The sequence below is a fragment of the Panthera leo genome, chromosome C2 (genome assembly GCF_018350215.1).
Source record: "Panthera leo isolate Ple1 chromosome C2, P.leo_Ple1_pat1.1, whole genome shotgun sequence".
NCBI lineage: Eukaryota > Metazoa > Chordata > Mammalia > Carnivora > Felidae > Panthera > Panthera leo.
The window spans coordinates 39,759,793-39,778,154 of NC_056687.1; the positions used below are offsets into that span (position 1 = coordinate 39,759,793).

The following is an 18,362-nucleotide window of genomic DNA, read 5'->3' on the forward strand; positions in this document are numbered from 1 at the left end:
CTTTTTGATAGGATCCTGATGATTTTCTGGGTTGTGAGACTTAAATAGTGTTATTAAATTACGCACCCTTCAAGTTTGTAGCAATTGTTAACAGCACACTCCTTCATTGGTAATATCACAACAGCACATTTCTTCATTTAACGAAGCTCGCGTGCCCACTACAAGCACTTTCCTAGGCACTGGACAAACAACAGTAAACAAGCCAGACATCATTCCTGCACTGTTGCAGCTTACAAAATAGTTTGGGTTCAGAATCCATAAACCCTATTTTCTATAAATAAACATCAAAAAAGCTAAATCTTTGGGAAGAATAAAAGATCAAAAGTATCGCTTCTAATTAAGATTTATTCCTACGTGCACTAATAAAATTCTAACGCACCTCCAGCTCTTAAGTGCAAACAATTTAGTTCAAACAAACTATTAGTGCTGATGGTAAACAGGACATTGGTCACAATTTTCTAATTGTATTTTCTTTCTATGGCGATATTCTTTATTTAGCATTATGACTGAAATATTAAAAAGCTAATAAACAGCCTTGGGAAAAGGAATCTTGAAAGACCCATGTGCACACTCCATGTGTGCGTGTGTAGATAAAGAGGGAGTGAGAAAGACTTTGAAAGAATTATTGTTTTATTCCTATTGGTATCTTTGGCTTAAAAATACACAGTTTGGCTTCTGAGAATATTTTAAAGAAAATAAGTCACCAATATTTAAATTGTATTAATTTTTTAAAGTAGAAAAGCGTCTGCAAAAGTTGTTGATATAAAATTTTTGAAGCCAACCAAATAACTAATTTCTATTTTTGTTGGGGAAGAGAAAGGAAAGAAAAACAGAAAAATTGGATGTTACACAATAGTAAATTTTATCTGCATTCAAGGTGCTCCTTAGAAATAGTAAATAAACTCTGATTCAGACTTGTTTTCACCCGTTTTTCTCTCTGCCTTCTATTGCAAAACCAAACTCTTACTACTTCTTTCTCAAGATTCAGTTCTTCAGCCATTCGCATGATCTCTTGAGAGGAAGGTTTATTCTGTTCTCCAAAGTGTCTCTCCAGAGCATCTTTAGCAGCGATACTGAGTAGGGAGGGATATAGAGAAGTGTGAGATTAAGGTGTTTTAATGATGTTTTGGCAGATCAAAATTCAGTAATGCTGAATTTCATAAATATCAACATGAAAATATTTAAAGACTCTGAAAACATTTCCAAAGCTTCAACAAAGATAAGTGTGTAGCCTGTAGAACATTTAGATGCTTGTGTTACACAGGGTACCGTAAGCAGAGTCACAGGAAGAAATAAGGGAATTTAGACTTTCTATGTTTATCCAACTTTGTGCCACTAGAGGGCACTGACTTCCTGAAAAGGAAATGAACACTTGTGTGGGCATTTCTAAATGTCCCTCAGAAATCATTTAAGTTATTTATAATAGGTGAGATGTTAAGTGAATAACTCATCGACCAAAACAAAATGTATATTTTAGCATTTCCTCTGTAATTTTCACACAAATTACCAAAAGATGAGCCAACAGTCTTTCTAGCTTGAAATGCAAGGAACCATGTTGGACTTTAAGAGACTGAAATACTGATTGCTACTTTTGCTATTTTTAATAACATAGATACCATATTGCCAGAGCAAGACATATCTGAAAGGACAGCAGAAATAAACACTTTGTATAAGTAATTGTTTAATTCTTGTTTTAGCCAAAAACTTGTGGAGTGAATGTTCTTACTGGCTCTAGGTTATTAAATTATGCTTTTCCACCAATCTTGTTTTTTCAATGGACTCTATTCACCATGCATTTGTGTTATGTTGCACCTATGTTATCCTCAAATACTCTTCCATATATATATATATATATATATATATATATATATATATATACACACACACACACACTATATATATATCTATATGAATATATATAGATATACATATATATATGTATATATTCCATTTCCTCTATACCTTTTAGTGTCTCAAAAGAATACCTTATAGTTGTTCTTCGCTTCCTTTTCCTTTCATTTGCTCCCACTTTTTCATTGTATAAAGCTGTAATGGGGAAAAGAGAAACAATTGCAAAAACAAAGTAGGTTTTAAAAAACTGTCAGATTTGAGTTTCAAGTTTTCTTTATAAAACAATGCAAAATAAAGTCTATACATTTTTGTTTTACAGTTTTGCATTCTGTGTTATTTTATAGTACAAGACCCAGCACAAAAATGTTAAGGCAGAAATACTAACTCTGCAAAGACAAACATCTATAAATGATGACCCTACCATAGTTTCCTTGGAACATTTTATTAAAAAGCTCTCAAACTTTGCTCTTTATCCAGCTTTGATGGTAGTATGAGTAGGTAATTTTATTACATTAGCAATTGCTTATGTACTTATTTGGAAGACTGGTGTGTACAAATTCTCTGCCTACGGTAATATTAGGTTATAAAAATTCCTGTACAATCACTATGGTATAGCACAGAGCCAAAAAATCTGGATGTGTTTAAAAAAAAAAAAAAAAAAGTCATGTCATCACCTCATGCCTGTGCCACGTTATCTAGAAACCTGTTCTTCTACAGCTTATCTTCTCACTCGGTTTACCCTTCTCAGTAAACTTATTTCTATGCTTTCATTATCCTTCCTTTTTTTAGTATTATGAAACATTTTTTGTAATATGAAATTTATTGTCAAATTGGTTTCCATACAACACCCAGTGCTCATCCCAATAGGTGCCCTCCTCAATGCCCACCACCCACCCACCTCCCCTCCCTCCCACCCCCCATCAGCTCATTCTCCATTTTTAAGAGTCTCTTATGCTTTGGCTCCCTCCCTCTCTAACCTTTTTTTTTTTTTTTTTCTTCTCCTCCCCCATGGTCTTCTGTTAAATTTCTCAGGATCCACATAAGAGTGAAAACATATGGTATCTGTCTTTCCCTACCATTGTTTCTAGGTTAAAACATCACACAGCCCTCAGAGATCTAACTTCAGTACCTCCGACTTGCTCTGCTTCCTCCAGCCATTTTGATAATATTGCTTTTAGTTTGCATGCGTTTTTAAAGCTGAGCTGCAGGTTTTCAAATCGGCAGATAGTCGTTTGACTGAATTCTGAGCCATGCACAGCTGCCAGGGCTTCCCCAACATTCGTTTGGGTGTATCCTGTGAGAGGGCAATAAAGACCCATTAGCTCCAGCTGTTCAAGAAAGATTCACTCTGGTCTTTCTTTTGGTCTTTATGAAGCATTTCTTTTAAGCATATGCATTGGCAATTTAGAACTGTTTAGTAAGTTCCATGTAGAATTGTCAAGTACTTCAAAAAATACTCTTAGTTAATTTTTTCTAGAAGGCAAAACAATTCAGACAGGAACATCTGCCATTCACAGTACTTAGTGACATTGGATAGAGGTATCAAACATTTTATAAGACACTAAAAAATTTTTGCTGTCTTTATTAAATGTCTGATGATATATGCTAAAAAATACAGTGTATTAAATATGATGCATAAAATGTATGATATATCACAAATATTTTTATCTCAACTATAAAATTTTCAACTATATTGCTAAAGGGTACCAAGTAAAACTAAGAATTATGTTTACTTTCCCTAAAAACATGTTTATTCCAAGACTGTGATCACCCAGTATTTTACATGTATCTTCGAGGACATTTATTATATCATTTGGTAATGCTTCAGGCCAAAGATCCTCATTGATTGTCCCAAAACATTTTTAGAGTACAAGTTGATATCAACCATCAGCACTGAATTTGAAATATTAACAGCAATATAAATAGCTCATTGAAAATGGTTGTTGTAAAGATGCCTATTGCTGTGTTTATCATATATAGTCATTGCATATTAATTCAGGGCCTATAGCTATATATCTGTATGCATAAAATGGTTACATACAATGCCCATCAATAAATATTACAAAATTACCTGTGGTTCATTCCACAGGTGCGGAGGGTGGAACTATCATTTTCAATCCATTTAAAAGATACACTACTTCATGAATTTAAATCAAGGTTAATTTTTATAGTTATTTTATGTTAAAAAACACTATTGAATGGAAAGCATGCAAAGGCTATCTACAGTTCACAGAGAAAGAATTCCAAATGACTATAAAACACATGAAGTACCGTTTTTCAATCTTCACTCAAATTTAAAATGAAAGTACCATGAGGTACCACTTTGACCTATCTGATTTACCTGATTTGCAAAGACCCAAAAGATTAAACCACATTTTTCTTCAACAATTTTATTCTGTGTGCTGTCGGTCACTGTTCTAAGTGCTGAGGATATGCTTTTAAGGAAAAATAAAAATAAAAAATTCCTGCCTTCATAAAGATTATATTCTGAGCAGTTTGCCAAGAGACACTCGTGGTGGTAAAATTTGGTACAACCTCTATACAGACCAATTTGACAACATCTATCAAAATTACAAATACACACACTTTAATTAAGAAATTGTGTTTTTAACACTTGTCCTACATATAAATTTATGTAGGTACAAAATGGCATTTATGATGTGAATCATCATAGGATTTTTTAAAAATGAGTTTATTTTGAGAGAGAGACATAGTGTGGAAGCAGGGGGAGGGGCAGAGAGAGAGAGAGAGAGAGAGAGAATCCCAAGTGGGCTCTGCACTGTCAGCATGGAGCCCAAAGTGGGGCCCAAACTCATTTGAGCTCAAACTCATTTTTTTTTATAGAAAAAAATCTATATTGAAAGGTCTGTATAGTTGCTTATATGTACATAAGGTATCTCTGGAAGGATGCAAAGAAACCTGATAAACAGGAAAGACAAACAGAAAGGATATATTTCACTTACGCCCTTTATGCCTTCGAATCATATGAATGACTTATCTATTCCTAAGTTCAAATAAAATAGAAAAGAAAGTACTTCAAGACAAATTTTGAGGTAGGTAAGTGGGAAAAAATAGCATTAATTTAAAAACCTATGTATTTAGGATATTAAGAATTAACAAGGAGATAAAGGTTTTTGTAGGATTTCCATAATTGGAGTAACTTATATCCACAGCAGAGATGTAGAATGAGAACTGTCTTAGACTTCTGAGTAGAGTATAAGAGACTGAACAGTAATATAGTAAGGATTTGCAGACTAAGGTGTATGCCTGTTACTCCTAAAAAGTGCATACCTAACTTAATTCTTCTCACTTTAAATTCATTGGCAAACTTCTCAAGTTCTCGGATTTCCGGAGAATCCATGTCTATGGGCTCTTCAATCAATTTACTTTTCCGCCTGAGTTCCTGCTTGAAATCAGTGACGGTGGGGTCTTCTGCCAGAAGAGGCTGGTGCATGGGAGGAAAGCCATGACTCAAGGTGTGGTCAGGAAACTTGTAAAGACAAGGGGTTAAGCTACCTGTGAATAAACAAAGAGAGGAAAGGAAAGGGATTTGTAATTGTCCGCCATTTCTATACAAGCAAAAGTTTTGCACCTTTGAAACCATTATTTCCCTACAGCTGTCAAAATTAAAAAAAGATTTTTTTTTCATATTTATTTGAGAAAGAGAGAGAGGGGGAGGAGCAGAGAGAGAGAGGGAGACCGGGAATCCCAACCACCTCCATGCTGTCAGCCCAGAGCCCAACATAGGGCTTGATCTCAGAAACTGTGAGATCATGACCTGAGCCGAAATCGAGTTGGATGCTTAACTGACTGAGCCAACCAGGCGCCCCTAGCTGTCACAGTTCTAAAAGGTTAAGTAACATTCAGCCTTCTAAAATAGCAGAGTAGCTTAGTAAAAATGTTTCTTTTCCACCTTCCCCAGAGCAGCAAAAACAAAAATAATGCCAAAGGAAAAAAGCAGGGAATTGCAAATAATTAAAATAGAAATAAGCAAATACTCTCAGAAGTATGTTTCCCATTATTTCATTTTTCTCTTAAAAGACACCTGTTCCTGTGAATCTGAGGTTCAACTAAAACTGGAATGTAGATTTCAATCTCTGTTATTTTAATTCATTACGCAAATAATCTGTGATGTTTATTATAAACAAGGCATATGCTTAAAGTGCTGTGCTGGGAAGTTTTCTTAGTATTAGAAAATTAATTTTACAATATTAAGAAGCTCCCCTGTTTTATCAGTCAATGCTTAATTTCAAGGGAAAATAATCGTGTCTTTTTTTTTAATTTAACAAAGGCAGGTGAAAAGAAAATAATGAGAACATGAAATACATTAATATGGTTAAATAGATTCAAGGAGTGAAAGGAAAAAAGGTAATTTTTAAAGTTCTATTAAAAGGCAGCATCAAGATTTGAAAAGTATACAATATAATGGAATCATTTCTTGATTATTATTGAAGAAGCAAAACTAATGACAAGGAAGGGTGCAATTCTAGATATGATAGGCAATCGCCCATAAATGATGAAGCATTAGATCAACTGGGCTAAATAATAAATCACAAAAACACTAAAAGATGTAATTTTTTAAAAACTTCTTGCAGATTTCATTCTGTACTAGGAAAGGAGAGTCACTCTCAGTTGGGGAGCATGGGTGGATGACAGGACAGCATCAGCCAAATTTCGACACATTTCTGTTTTTCCTCATCAATACATTGTTTTTATTGGTAGAGATTTCACTTCAATTTATAGTTAATGACACTTGTATAAGCAAGACATTTTATACAAATAAAATACTTGGTAATTTATCATTTTTCTTATGAGTATAAATAAATAAGCTAAAAATAAATTACTATAGAATGAATGCAATAATCATTCTTGGAAACACTGAAAAAATATATCAAATTTATGCTACCTATTATTGTTCTATAAATACATTCACAAATCAAAGACATGAGTAATAATGTAATTTTCTAGAATATATAAATCTTATATTAATATATCAATATGTAATAACCAAAGAATAGTGTAAGTCAGCAAATGATCGACTTGCATTATTTATATGACAATATGTAATTATAAAGTGTGCCCCTTTCCATAGACTATGTCCTTTTTGGGAGCAAAGTAATATACAAGTGAGGAGTTAAACAAAAATAGCATAAAATAAATTTAGCTGCTGTGAAATATATTTGAAAGAAACTATTCCTGTCTAAAAAAAATTCATGCTTCTTTTACAAACCCAAATTACCCAGTTTTACTTTTTAAAGTCAGTTAATTGTCCACTCTATGCTCTAGTGGGTGGTATATTGATCAGACAAAATTTTCAAGAGCAGTTCTATTAATTTTTAAAATGTTTATTAATTTCTTTTTTTTTAATGCTTATTTTTGAGAGGGAGAAAGAGACAGAGAGTGAGTGGTGGAGGGGCAGAGAGCTAGGGAGACACAGAATCTGAAGCAGCCTCCAGGCTCTGAGGGGTCAGAGGTCGATGTGGGGCTTTAACTCATGAACCATGAGATTATTACCTGAGCCGAAGTCAGACACGCAACTGACTGAGCCACCCAGGTGTCCCAATGTTTACTAATTTCTATTAGCTTTGCATTTCTGCTAGTTGAAGTAAAAGAAATTACATAAAAGGAAACCGATCACGTTTATTTTAGGATTTGCTTAATATTTATCTCAAGACTTTGCTTCCACTTAGGCTTTAAGAGTTGGTACTCAGATATATGACAACAATCTTCACTTCTTGTATCATTCAAAAACACCAAATGTCACTCAAGACACTTAATGAAGTACTATGAGAAAGAGTAAAAGCAGCGAGAAAAAAGCTGCTGAGGTTTTTTCTCTACCTTACTATTTTATTATTTTTTGTATTGAAGTATATTTGACACGCAATGTTACGTTGGTTCAGGTATACGCCATAGTGATTGGACGACTCTGTGTTTGCTGTGCTTGCTCTAAGTGTAGCTACTGCCATCTGTCACCAGATGATGCTGTTACAATATCATTGACCACAGGGGCACCTGGGTGGCTCAGTCTGTTGAGCGTCCAACTTCGGCTCACGTCATGATCTCACGGTCTGTGAGTTCGAGCCCCGCGTCGGGCTCTGTGCTGACAGCTCAGAGCCTGGAGCCTGCTTCCGATTCTGTGTCTCCCTCTCTCTCTGACCCTCCCCCGTTCATGCTCTGTCTCTGTCTCAAAAATAAACATTAAAAAAAATTTTAAGCAATATCATTGACCACATTCCTTGTGCTCTACCTTTCATCCCTGTGGCTTACTCATTCCATACCTGGAAGCCTGTATCTCCTACTCCCCCTCACCCATTTTGCCCATGTCTCTCCCTCTTTCCTCTGGCAACCATCAGTTTGTTCTTTGTATTTATGGGTCTGTTTCTGCTTTGTTTGTTCATTTGTTTTGTTTTTTTTAGATTCCACATATAAGTAAACTCATTTGGTATTTTTCTTTCTCTGACTTATTTCACTTAGCATAATACTCTCTAGCTCCATCCGTGACAAATGGCCATCTCATTCTTTAAGGCAGAGTAATATCCCACTGTGTATATATATGTGCCGTCTGCTGTGTGATTTTACACATTTAATGTATTTTAAAGCACTTCAGATAACTCATTTTACCTAAGTCAAATTTTTATTTTCCATAAATAATTTGTTACATATCTTTTATAAGCTATGCCGTAAGGTCTGAATTTATTAGCCTTTGTGGTCATCGTTTTTTATTTTTCTTGCTGACCATAGTCACACACTGCTACAAATCTACATGATACTTTGTGCTGTGTCCATTTCATACTTGTCATCTTGTCTTTATATAAGTGAAATAGAAACAAATTTTATTCACAATTTAAAATTTAGAAAATTTAAATAAAAGGAAGTTAAACAACCTCCATTGGATGCTACAATGAACCAACTATACAGCTAAAACCAGATCTAAAGTCCAATGAACACTGTAATAAACCACACTGAAATAATCACCTCATTCAATTTTTAGGCAATCTGTACTCAGGTAAGCCAAATGTACTTTCTTTTAAAGACATCTGCAGTTTAAATATATTTGGCTACATTAAACATATACTTTCAGACAAAAATATTATAGTTTATTACAATATTAGAAGAGAGCCACCTCTATTTCTGGAAAATTATAGAGGTAGTTTATACATTATAAATACCCTGGAAAGGGGTGCCTGGGTGGCTGAGTTCCTTAAGCATCTGACTCTTGATTTCGGCTCACGTCATGATCTCACAGTCCATGAGTTTGAGCCCTGCATCTGACAGTTCAGACCCTGCTTGGGATTCTCTCTCTGCCTCTCTCCTGCGTTCTCTCTCACCCTCTCTCTCAAAATAAATAAATAAACTTAAAAAATACTCTGGGAAAATCAACATTTAAAATATAAATTTGAATGTGAGTCCATGAAAAGTACACAGGAGATACTATGTTCAAAGGTTTGGCATCCACAGCAAAGGAAAACACAATGTGTGATATGTTTGTATTTTTCATTAAGTGAATATATCCACAGGTATCTGCACAGACACATTTCTCCTGGAATTAACTTTAAACAGAAATTCATGACAGTCATAAGCAAAGGCAAAGTGCTGTGTGTCTCATATGATCCTATATTTGGGGGAGAGTGGACAGTGACTGGTAGGGTATGTATGGAAAGATATTAAATCTTTCTGAAGTACTGATTAAAAACAAAAACAAAAACAAAAACGGGGCACCTGGGTAGCTCAGTTGGTTAAGCGTCCGACTTTGGCTCAGGTCATGATCTCACGGTTCGTGGGTTTGGGCCCGTGTGAGTGAGGCTCTGTGCTGACAGCGCAGAGCCTGGAGCCTGCTTCGGATTTTGTCTCCTCTCTCTCTGCCCCTCCCCTGCTCATGCTCTGTCTCTCTCAAAAGTAAATAAATGTTAAAAAAGAGATGTCATAAAAAAAATTTTAAAAGTGGGAAGAAGATAAAAGAAGCAATGAATCCTCTGTAGCCAGAGTCTCATAAACAATTTCCAAAACACAGATAAAGCAGTGTGAGGCTAGAGAAGCACACAGCTAAACCTCTTGGAAGTGTTTGCACCTTATTTACAGTCTGAAGTATATTTTCATGTTGTAGATTAATCCACCCAAACCTTTCTTTTATTTGTGTTGAGAGAGGGAGAGGGCACGAGCAGGGAAGGGGAGGAGAAGGAGGGAGAGAGAGAGAATCTTGTACCATCAGTGCTCAGTCAGATGTGGGGCTTGAACTCACAAACTGTGAGATCAAGACCTGAGCAGAATGCTTAATGGACAGAGCCACCCAGGTGCTCCTCACAAAAGCTTTCCTAAATTGCTGGGTCATATATTTCCATGTGGTGGACGTGGGAGAAGAAAAGAGGTAAATCTTTTAAAGGTAGCAATGGGGAGGCCAAGGTGGCTGGTTCAACACACTATGGTATGGGGCGAATTGCTCTTCCGGAGCACGTGGCTCTGGATGCTGACAATGTCTCTGAGGGTCCGGACTTGAAGCCTTACAAGAACACACAGGGGAACCAGAGGGACACAGTAAAATTCACCATTTTGCTGGAGACATGCAAAGGAATGTGTATTTCAATGTTTTCATTCATTCATTCATTCATTCATTTATTTATTTGTTCTTCACACCTGACCAAGTGAGGCAAACCAGAAGTGTGAATTGTGATCTTTTCTATGCACGGGGAAAATCTTATCCATATACAGCAGGGATCCTCTGCATGGTTTTGTAATTTATTTGGAACACGGCCATGCCCATTTGTTTCCACGTGGCCTGGGAATGCTTTCCTCCTACAGTGATCAAATTGAGTAGTTGAGAGACTAAGAAAACTTAGGGAAAATGCCTCATGTTACTGCTACGAAACAGTTTTTTCTGATTCAGAGGTTAAAAAACAAACAAACAAACAAAAACCCCAAACCTTCAGAATTACTTCCTCCCTCAGAGTCAACACCACCAGAACAAGTTAGGGAGAAACAAAATAAAAAAGGAGAAGTAGAAAAAAGGAGGAGAAAGAAGGAAGAAGAGAAAGAAGAGGAAGGAAGGAGTGGGGGGAGGAATGAGGAACTGCAGAGGGGGAGACAAAGGAGGAGAAGAGGAAAGAAAACAACTTCAGAATGAGAGCTGGGCTCCAAAGTTGACTATTTCTCTATGTCAACCATCAAACTGATTTCTGTTGTCTATTGCATACGAGCAGTTAGAGAGGGCATTTTCGGTCATAATTATCTTTTCTTATTCACTTATTATTAAAAAGAAACAAAACAAAACAATGCGGGTGCCTGGATGGTTCAGTCAGTTAAGCTTCCAACTTCAGCTCAGGTCATAATCTCACAGTTCGTGGGTTTTAGCCCCGTGTCAGGCTTTGTGCTGACAGCTCAGAGCCTGGAGCCTGCTTTGGATTCTGCATCTCCCTCTCTATCTGCCCCTCCCCCATTTTCTTTCTTTCTCAAAAATAAACTTAAAAAAAAAATTCATCGTTCCAAACCTCAGCTATTTTACTTTTCTCTTGAAATTAATTTTTTTAATGTTTATTTTTGAGACAGGGAGAGACAGAGCATGAACAGGGGAGGGTCAGGGGAGGGTCAGAGAGAGGGTCAGAGAGAGAGGTCAGAGAGAGGGTCTGAAACAGGCTCCAGGCTCCGAGCTGTCAGCACAGAGCCTGAGGCGGGGCTTGAACTCACGAACTGTGAGATCATGACCTGAGCCGAAGTCAGATGCCCAACCGACTGAGCCACCCAGGAGCCCCCCTCTTGAAATTAATTTTCAAATGAGGACTCTCATACCTCATTTTGGCTTGGCCGTTATATAATATGACCTTGCTGTGTTTAACACACATTACTGTGCCGCTGATTTGCTCAGTTTCCCCAGGATGGTGGGCAGAGCGGACAGCCCACTGAGCGTGTTGCCTAGCTTTCACCCCCCTTCAGAAGAGAATCAATTTCAAATACTCAAGAATTAGCATTTGAGGTCTTTTTGTTGTTCTTTTGTGTTGTGTTCATCTAGAAGAGACTTTGAAGAGCTTTTTTTTAAATTTTTAAATTGACATTGAAAAATTTTTTTATTTTAAATAAAGAGAGTAGGGGAGAGGGGCAGAGGAAGAGAGAGAGAATCTTAAGCAGGCTTCTTGCTTGTGCGGAATCCCACATAGGGCTCAATCCCATGATTCTGGGATCATGACCGGAGCCAAAGTCAAGAGTTGGACACTCAACCTACTGAGCCACCAGCCTCCACTTAGAGAGCAATTTTAATTCACTGTTTCCTGTTATCCATGTTGTAGGCTGTTGAATAATCTAAATTCTCAGGGATGAAGGGACAGAAGAAGGCATTTAGCTGCAACAGTATCTAAAGAGAAGATCATGGGAAAGCCAGGTCAAGTTGGTACAAATTTGCCACAATTCAACTTCAATAAAGTTGTAGCTCTCACCACAACTCAGATAGGAAGAGATTAAAACTCAGAGAGGTTAAGTGACTTGAACAGGTTTGTAATTAGTTCATGGTGTGGCTAATTCATTGTTCCCAATGCATCTTTCTCTTTGGTGTGCCCACATATGGATAAGGCATGGTGGATTCATTTCATAATTTAAAAAATCCTCCCTACTAACCTTAACAAATATTAGCTACAGCTCTTCCCTTCCAGTGGGTTATTAATTTAACAAAACATTCAAACTAAACATAAGCATCAGAGTACGGGTATAAGAGTACCACAGTAAAATAAAGCAATTTCACATCCTTTGAAATATATGTCTTTCTCTAGATTCCTTTCATATCGCATACATGACAATAAACCTGTCTTTATTGTAGATAATAAGACGCTTCTGCGGAGTGTGGGCAAGTGGCTGATTTGATGAATGCTCTGAGGCTTCTCAGAAAATTCCAATGACATAGCCAGGTTTCTCTGGTGTATTTTATATCTCTGTGCTCTTATTTTTGAATTCCTGCGTTTTATAACTCAATTTGTGTAGCTTCTCTGGGGATAAAGACAGAAGAGTTCAGATTCTCTGGGGTTTAATCTAGGATGCAAAAACCAATACTAAATACATGTCAAAATAATGACATTCCAATAATAAAGCATATCACTCTCAAAAGATATTCAAATATAATCTCGATGCTTGCCACGGTGAGTTTTTCTTTCGGTGACTAAATATAAATAACTTTTAAGACTCTAGCGATACATTCAAGTCTTAGCATGACCATATTGCTGTTCATGTCACTAACGCAGGCTTTGGATCATTTTAAAGGGCTTTTCTGGAAGCTCTCCTTTTCAACTGCAGTGAGGAAGAGGGTTTGCTGAGTGCCTGCCGAGGGGGCTTGTCAGTACAGCCCCCGCTGCCTGTGGACTCTCATTGTGAGCCTGGGCCTGGAAACTAGAAACGGGTTAGAATTCTCAGGCCAGCTGCAAACCCACTAGGGCAGTAGCCTCAAGGGGGAGGGAGGTGGTAGCAAAAACCATCTCAGTGTTTGGTCTGTGGTGAACCTCCATCCTCTGCCACCTGTTGCTAGTTTCGAAGGCACCTCAAGTTGGACCTGGCTTTGTGGTCAGCAAGGCTGCTCCTCCAAGAGACAGTCGCGTACAGCCATGTGCTGGTCACATCTGGTCTTCAAGATCCCAATGTGGTGTGGGCCATACAAAGCATTCTGCCTACACCTCTATTGGCTCAATGCACATTCTACTATGTTTGTAATGAGAGTAGCTTATCATCAACAAGGGCTGTTCTCATTAACCATGAATACTGATTAACTATTAAATATATGAATCATAAATAATCAGTCTTCCAAGGGGAAAAATATGGCCGTCCCCATTTCATAATTACTAAAAAAAGATACTAGGACTTACAGGTCTTCATTAGTCTTCATCTTACCATAAAGGTGAGGATACTAGTTTACGTAGAATGCTCATTGACGGAATGTAAGTGGAGATCATTGTTTCTGGAATAGCTTGAAGTTTTAATGTTTTATTTAGTCTCAACATGAAAAAAATTGGAGAAATTAAATGTTGAACTAAAATACTTGTTAAATTTTATTTCAAATTTATAGTTGTAAATCCATGGGTTCCCCCCCCCCCACCCATCACTTATTAGGGATGATAACAAGACAAAGCAGTTAGAAAAGATTTCCTCAAGAGTGCTTGGGTGGCTCGGTCAGTTAAGTGTCTGACTTGATTTCTGCTTAGATCATGATCTCACGTTTCCTGAGATCAACCTCCACATGGGGCTCGAGCTGACAGCATGGAGCCTGCTTGGGATTCTCTCTCTTCCTATCAAAATAAATAAACTAAAAAAAAAAAAAGATTTCCTTAATATAGGATTCATTTATCTAAAGCTTCTCCCTTAGTATCACACATACTCTCTCTCTTATTTTCTCACATAGAACCTCAGTAGTTTATTGTCACCCATAAGGTTTCTCTCCCTGTAGTAACCAATATAAAAGGTCAAAGAATACCTAAAAAATATGTATACAAAATTGTGTACTTTGTTAAACCCTTAAAATCTTTTGCCTGGCCATATCTTAAAATTAAGTCATAAGGTTTGTTATGAATAGATTAGGTCAGATTTTCCTCTTAAGAAATGTGTTATCAGTGCTTTCATACAAGCATCAATAAATAATTAACCTTGATCTAGTGATGCTTTTTTGTCCAGAGGAAAAACAAAAGTAACTTCAACTATTTCAATCTCATTTAAGACTAACAACAACTCAGAGCTGCCACAGCTTTAAACAACTATCACTAAAGCCGCTACGATTCACTCTTAGCTTTCAATGTCTTGTTTACCTCACGGGCCAAATATCCAGAAGAAATACTGCAACGAGGGAGATGTTGTAGAAGTTTGTGCTGTCTGCTTTGGTAGCCACATGAGTTTATTAACACTTGAAATGTGGCTACTGCAACCGAAGAACTAAATTTTAAATTTGACCTTATTTTAGCTAGTTTGTTTAAACTTAAATAAGCACGAGAGGCTAGTCACAACCATATTATAACTGGTGACATAAGTAACATCAATAACATCAAGTGACAATCTGCAGTTTGGCAGTAATGAATTAGAGTAAAATTCATACAAAGCAAACAAAAGAGTTAAGCACAGAAGTTCAGGGTTATGTAGAATAAGGGCAATCAGGTGTAACCATTATGATCTCTGAAGGTATCACATATTAGGGAACATTTCAGTAAGTAGTGGTTTACCAGCAATTTCCAAGGTTAAGCAATAAGAATTTCATGACACATTCTGCTAAAGGTTCCCTCAGACCCTCCTGAAGCCAAGACTACGCTGTATGTTAACTAAGTGGAGAATAAAAAATAATAAATAATAAGATTCTCTCAGACCCAAGAAATCCATCTTAGTGTCCCCAAACTCAACCTCACATATGCAGACAATTTTTCTTACCTGCCATCACTCCATAGGTCGATGGCTGGTTTCCATAATGACAGGAAGGAACAGAATAATGAAGTCCTGTTGCTGTGTTTCCCAACGATGTCACCAGGAAATATGCACACAAACATTTAGGAGTTTGGATCAAAGACAAAATAGACGGGACTGGTAAGAAAATGTATGAGGATTCAAGACACAGTCATTTCATTGCAAAAAGACACATTTATGGGATTCTTAAAGTTATATGGCAATAATTTGTTTTCACTTGGGGGAAATTCTCTGCTGAGGAGGCTAAAAGCAGAAATCAAATTTTGTCTTAGGTAACCAGATCATAAATTATCAATCTGGATGATAACAATCTTTAATTATGTTGTGCTCTATGAAGGGTGACTGACCGGTTTGGACATTGGCCAATTGGGAGTTGCAGAATTCTTGTAGGTTCCATCTCATATACACATTACAATAAACTGGAGGAATAATCTCTTAAAATTCTTGTATAATATGGTTGTATATAGTGGTCTTTCTCTAGAGGAATGAATACAGAAACCAACTCCTGAACAGTCATTATCTCTATTCTCCTTACAATTTCTTCCATCAAAGAGAAAATGGCCAAGCAACTGGTCTCTATTTGGATACAATCATAAAAACCCCACTAAATGCAGATGTTGATGAAAAATCCATGACAGTGGATGATGTCTTTATGTTGATGTTGAAATCAAGAAGTTTTCTGGATGCCCACAATCAATGCAAAAATTCTAATAATAAAGCTGGTCAAAAAAAATTGTTGAGTGACTTGAGATCTGTAAAGTTTGAAAGCAGTATATAAATATTACCTCATTCATAGTTTTACTTGTCTTGTGGAATCAATGTGTATTATGAAAATAAATTTGAATTGCTAAACTTTAATCAAGCTTTAAGCATGAATCACCAAGTTGACTAAAAGTATGGGTATTGACAATAAAACCACTCCTTATGTATTTCCTCATTTTTCCTTCATATCCTGAACATAGTGATAGGTTTGCATAAATATGATTATAAATTCTTGAGTAAATATAAGATATTATTAAGTATAGAATTAGAATCCTTTGAAAATTCTGAGATACAATCTAGTGATTAGAGATATGAGGTCACTTCAGAAAGCAACATTTTCTCTTACTATTGATAAATCTTCAAATTTTCATTTTAAAATTGGCATGTAGAAAGAACGGAAGTAATTTTACATTATAATATATTATAATGATCAAATATAAAAATCTCACTATGCAATCCAAAATTAAACAAACATGAAACCCATGTTATATCCAATGCTCTTTTCATTATAGGCATTATTTCTACTTCCTTACCTAGTATATTATAATTTTATCTGATGGAAAAATTATAAAATCAAATGCCATAATCATGTATTTAAATATTATTTAAATATATACTTAGAAGAGATATATCTATTATTTAAAATATACAATTAACTGTGATAACTGCTTACATTTAATTATAGCACATATTTTTGGTTAAAATACTTTATTATATTTTCCAAAAAATATGTTTGGGAGACTTCCATTATTGCCTTTTTATTTAAATTATGAGAATCTTTGGTAGATGAAAAAAAAAAACCCTCTACATTAATAATTTTACCACAATCCAGATACATACTCTCTAGATTTTAAAAAAAATTCAGCTGCAGATTAATCCCAAACTTACTTATGAAAGAAATTTACTTAATTCAAAACTTTGTCCGCTTATAAATCTACTTTAAAAACCTTGTTACTGCATAAAGAAAGGGTGCATTAGCAACACATACCTATTTGTATTTGAGACAATATATTCAAATTTTCAAGTTTAATTTTTACATAAGAAAGTTCTGTAAGAAAACATTAAAATTTCGTTAGAGATTGAAGTCTCTTCAGAACTCAGTTTTGAGAGATTTTAACTCAGTTTTATGGGTTCTAAATGTTACATGTGTCTTCTAGTTTTGATTTTTGAATTTTGAATTATGCTAAAAATATATTTGTTAAAATCATTTAATTATTTTATTCTTTGAAATCCGTAGTTTTTGGTATTGGGAATCATTCAGTTGTGTTTACTGTGAGGTATATGGTTGTTTTTGGACATGGTAAAACCAAATACATCTTTAAGATAAAGAAGTAACACCTTTTAAACCCTATTCAGGCTATTGCTTTAGTTTGCTCTTGATCCATAAATGCTTACATAAAAATGCTTTTTGGATTAAAAACACCCAGACTCACTGTTATGTAGAAAATCTTCTTTATAATAAAACCAACAATTGAAATTACAACGCTTACTAATAGTTCTTTAACAATTTCTTAGGTACTTTGGCTTTTTAAATGTACTTAATATTTAACTTAAATTAAAGGAGAAAATAAAGAAGCGAGGAGATTCTAAGCTAACAAGATCCAAAGGATCCATCCTGAAATCTTTAGGCCCAGCCGCACGGAGACCCGGATGGGAGTCAGTACCTGTAGACATCACATTGGTGGCGTGGTTGGAGACCGGGAGGCACTCGGCAGCGCTGTGATGCATTATCAGAGGCAGAGTTGCAGAAGACTCGGAATTCAGAGGTATAAAGGTATCAGCCGAAGTAAAAGGTTGGCAACTCATTCCCACAAGAGAGTAGAAAAAGGAGGAGAACTGCTGCTCCCCAAATCAGTTTGATTATATTACAGTTTCAAAGGGCCGTTTCAAATCTCACTACCTGCATATATACATCAGGAAGGCTCTGAAGCAACCAGGAGGGCGCGTGCTGGTATTTATACTGCAGGGAAATCCCTTTCTACATGTTAATCGTCTTTTTCCCAGGGGTATTGCTTTATCAATCTGAACCATCTTCCTCCTCACCCACACATAATCCGTGCCCAAGAGGGAACCTGGTTCTAGGGTATAGATGGACGGAAAGGGAGAAATCTGAAACTTTGACAACTTCAGTAATTCAGACATTTTAGAAAGGAATCAAGAACTTCAAAAATAAGTGTCCCTCAAAGAAATAATCCTAAAGTGAATTGAAAAATACTAGGTGTCTTTTTGCTACTAATACAGTAGCAAATGTTTATATGTGAGAGGTTTTGTGGGTTTTTTTTTTTTGATGACTTCTCACTAGATCTTGAAAATAACATAAAAATACATACTACAAAATTTTA

The 18,362-nt window shown here is 35.9% G+C and overlaps 1 protein-coding gene across 2 annotated transcripts; it reads right to left on the reverse strand.

The window, feature by feature from the left end:
- Positions 1-440: 440 nt before the first annotated feature.
- Positions 441-17,894, reverse strand: POU1F1 (POU class 1 homeobox 1). 2 transcript variants are annotated; one of them, XM_042955341.1, is made up of 6 exons: positions 17,685-17,894; positions 15,226-15,297; positions 5,143-5,367; positions 2,981-3,145; positions 1,986-2,046; positions 441-1,073 (listed from the first exon to the last, which is right to left on the reverse strand). In XM_042955341.1, the coding sequence occupies exons 1-6, from the start codon at positions 17,824-17,826 to the stop codon at positions 863-865; spliced, it is 876 nt and encodes a 291-aa protein (XP_042811275.1). In that variant the 5' UTR covers positions 17,827-17,894; the 3' UTR covers positions 441-862. The 2 variants fall into 2 exon arrangements, with proteins under 2 accessions (XP_042811275.1, XP_042811274.1); XM_042955340.1 differs by having other exon boundaries at positions 15,226-15,375.
- Between the last annotated feature and the right edge of the window lie 468 nt (positions 17,895-18,362).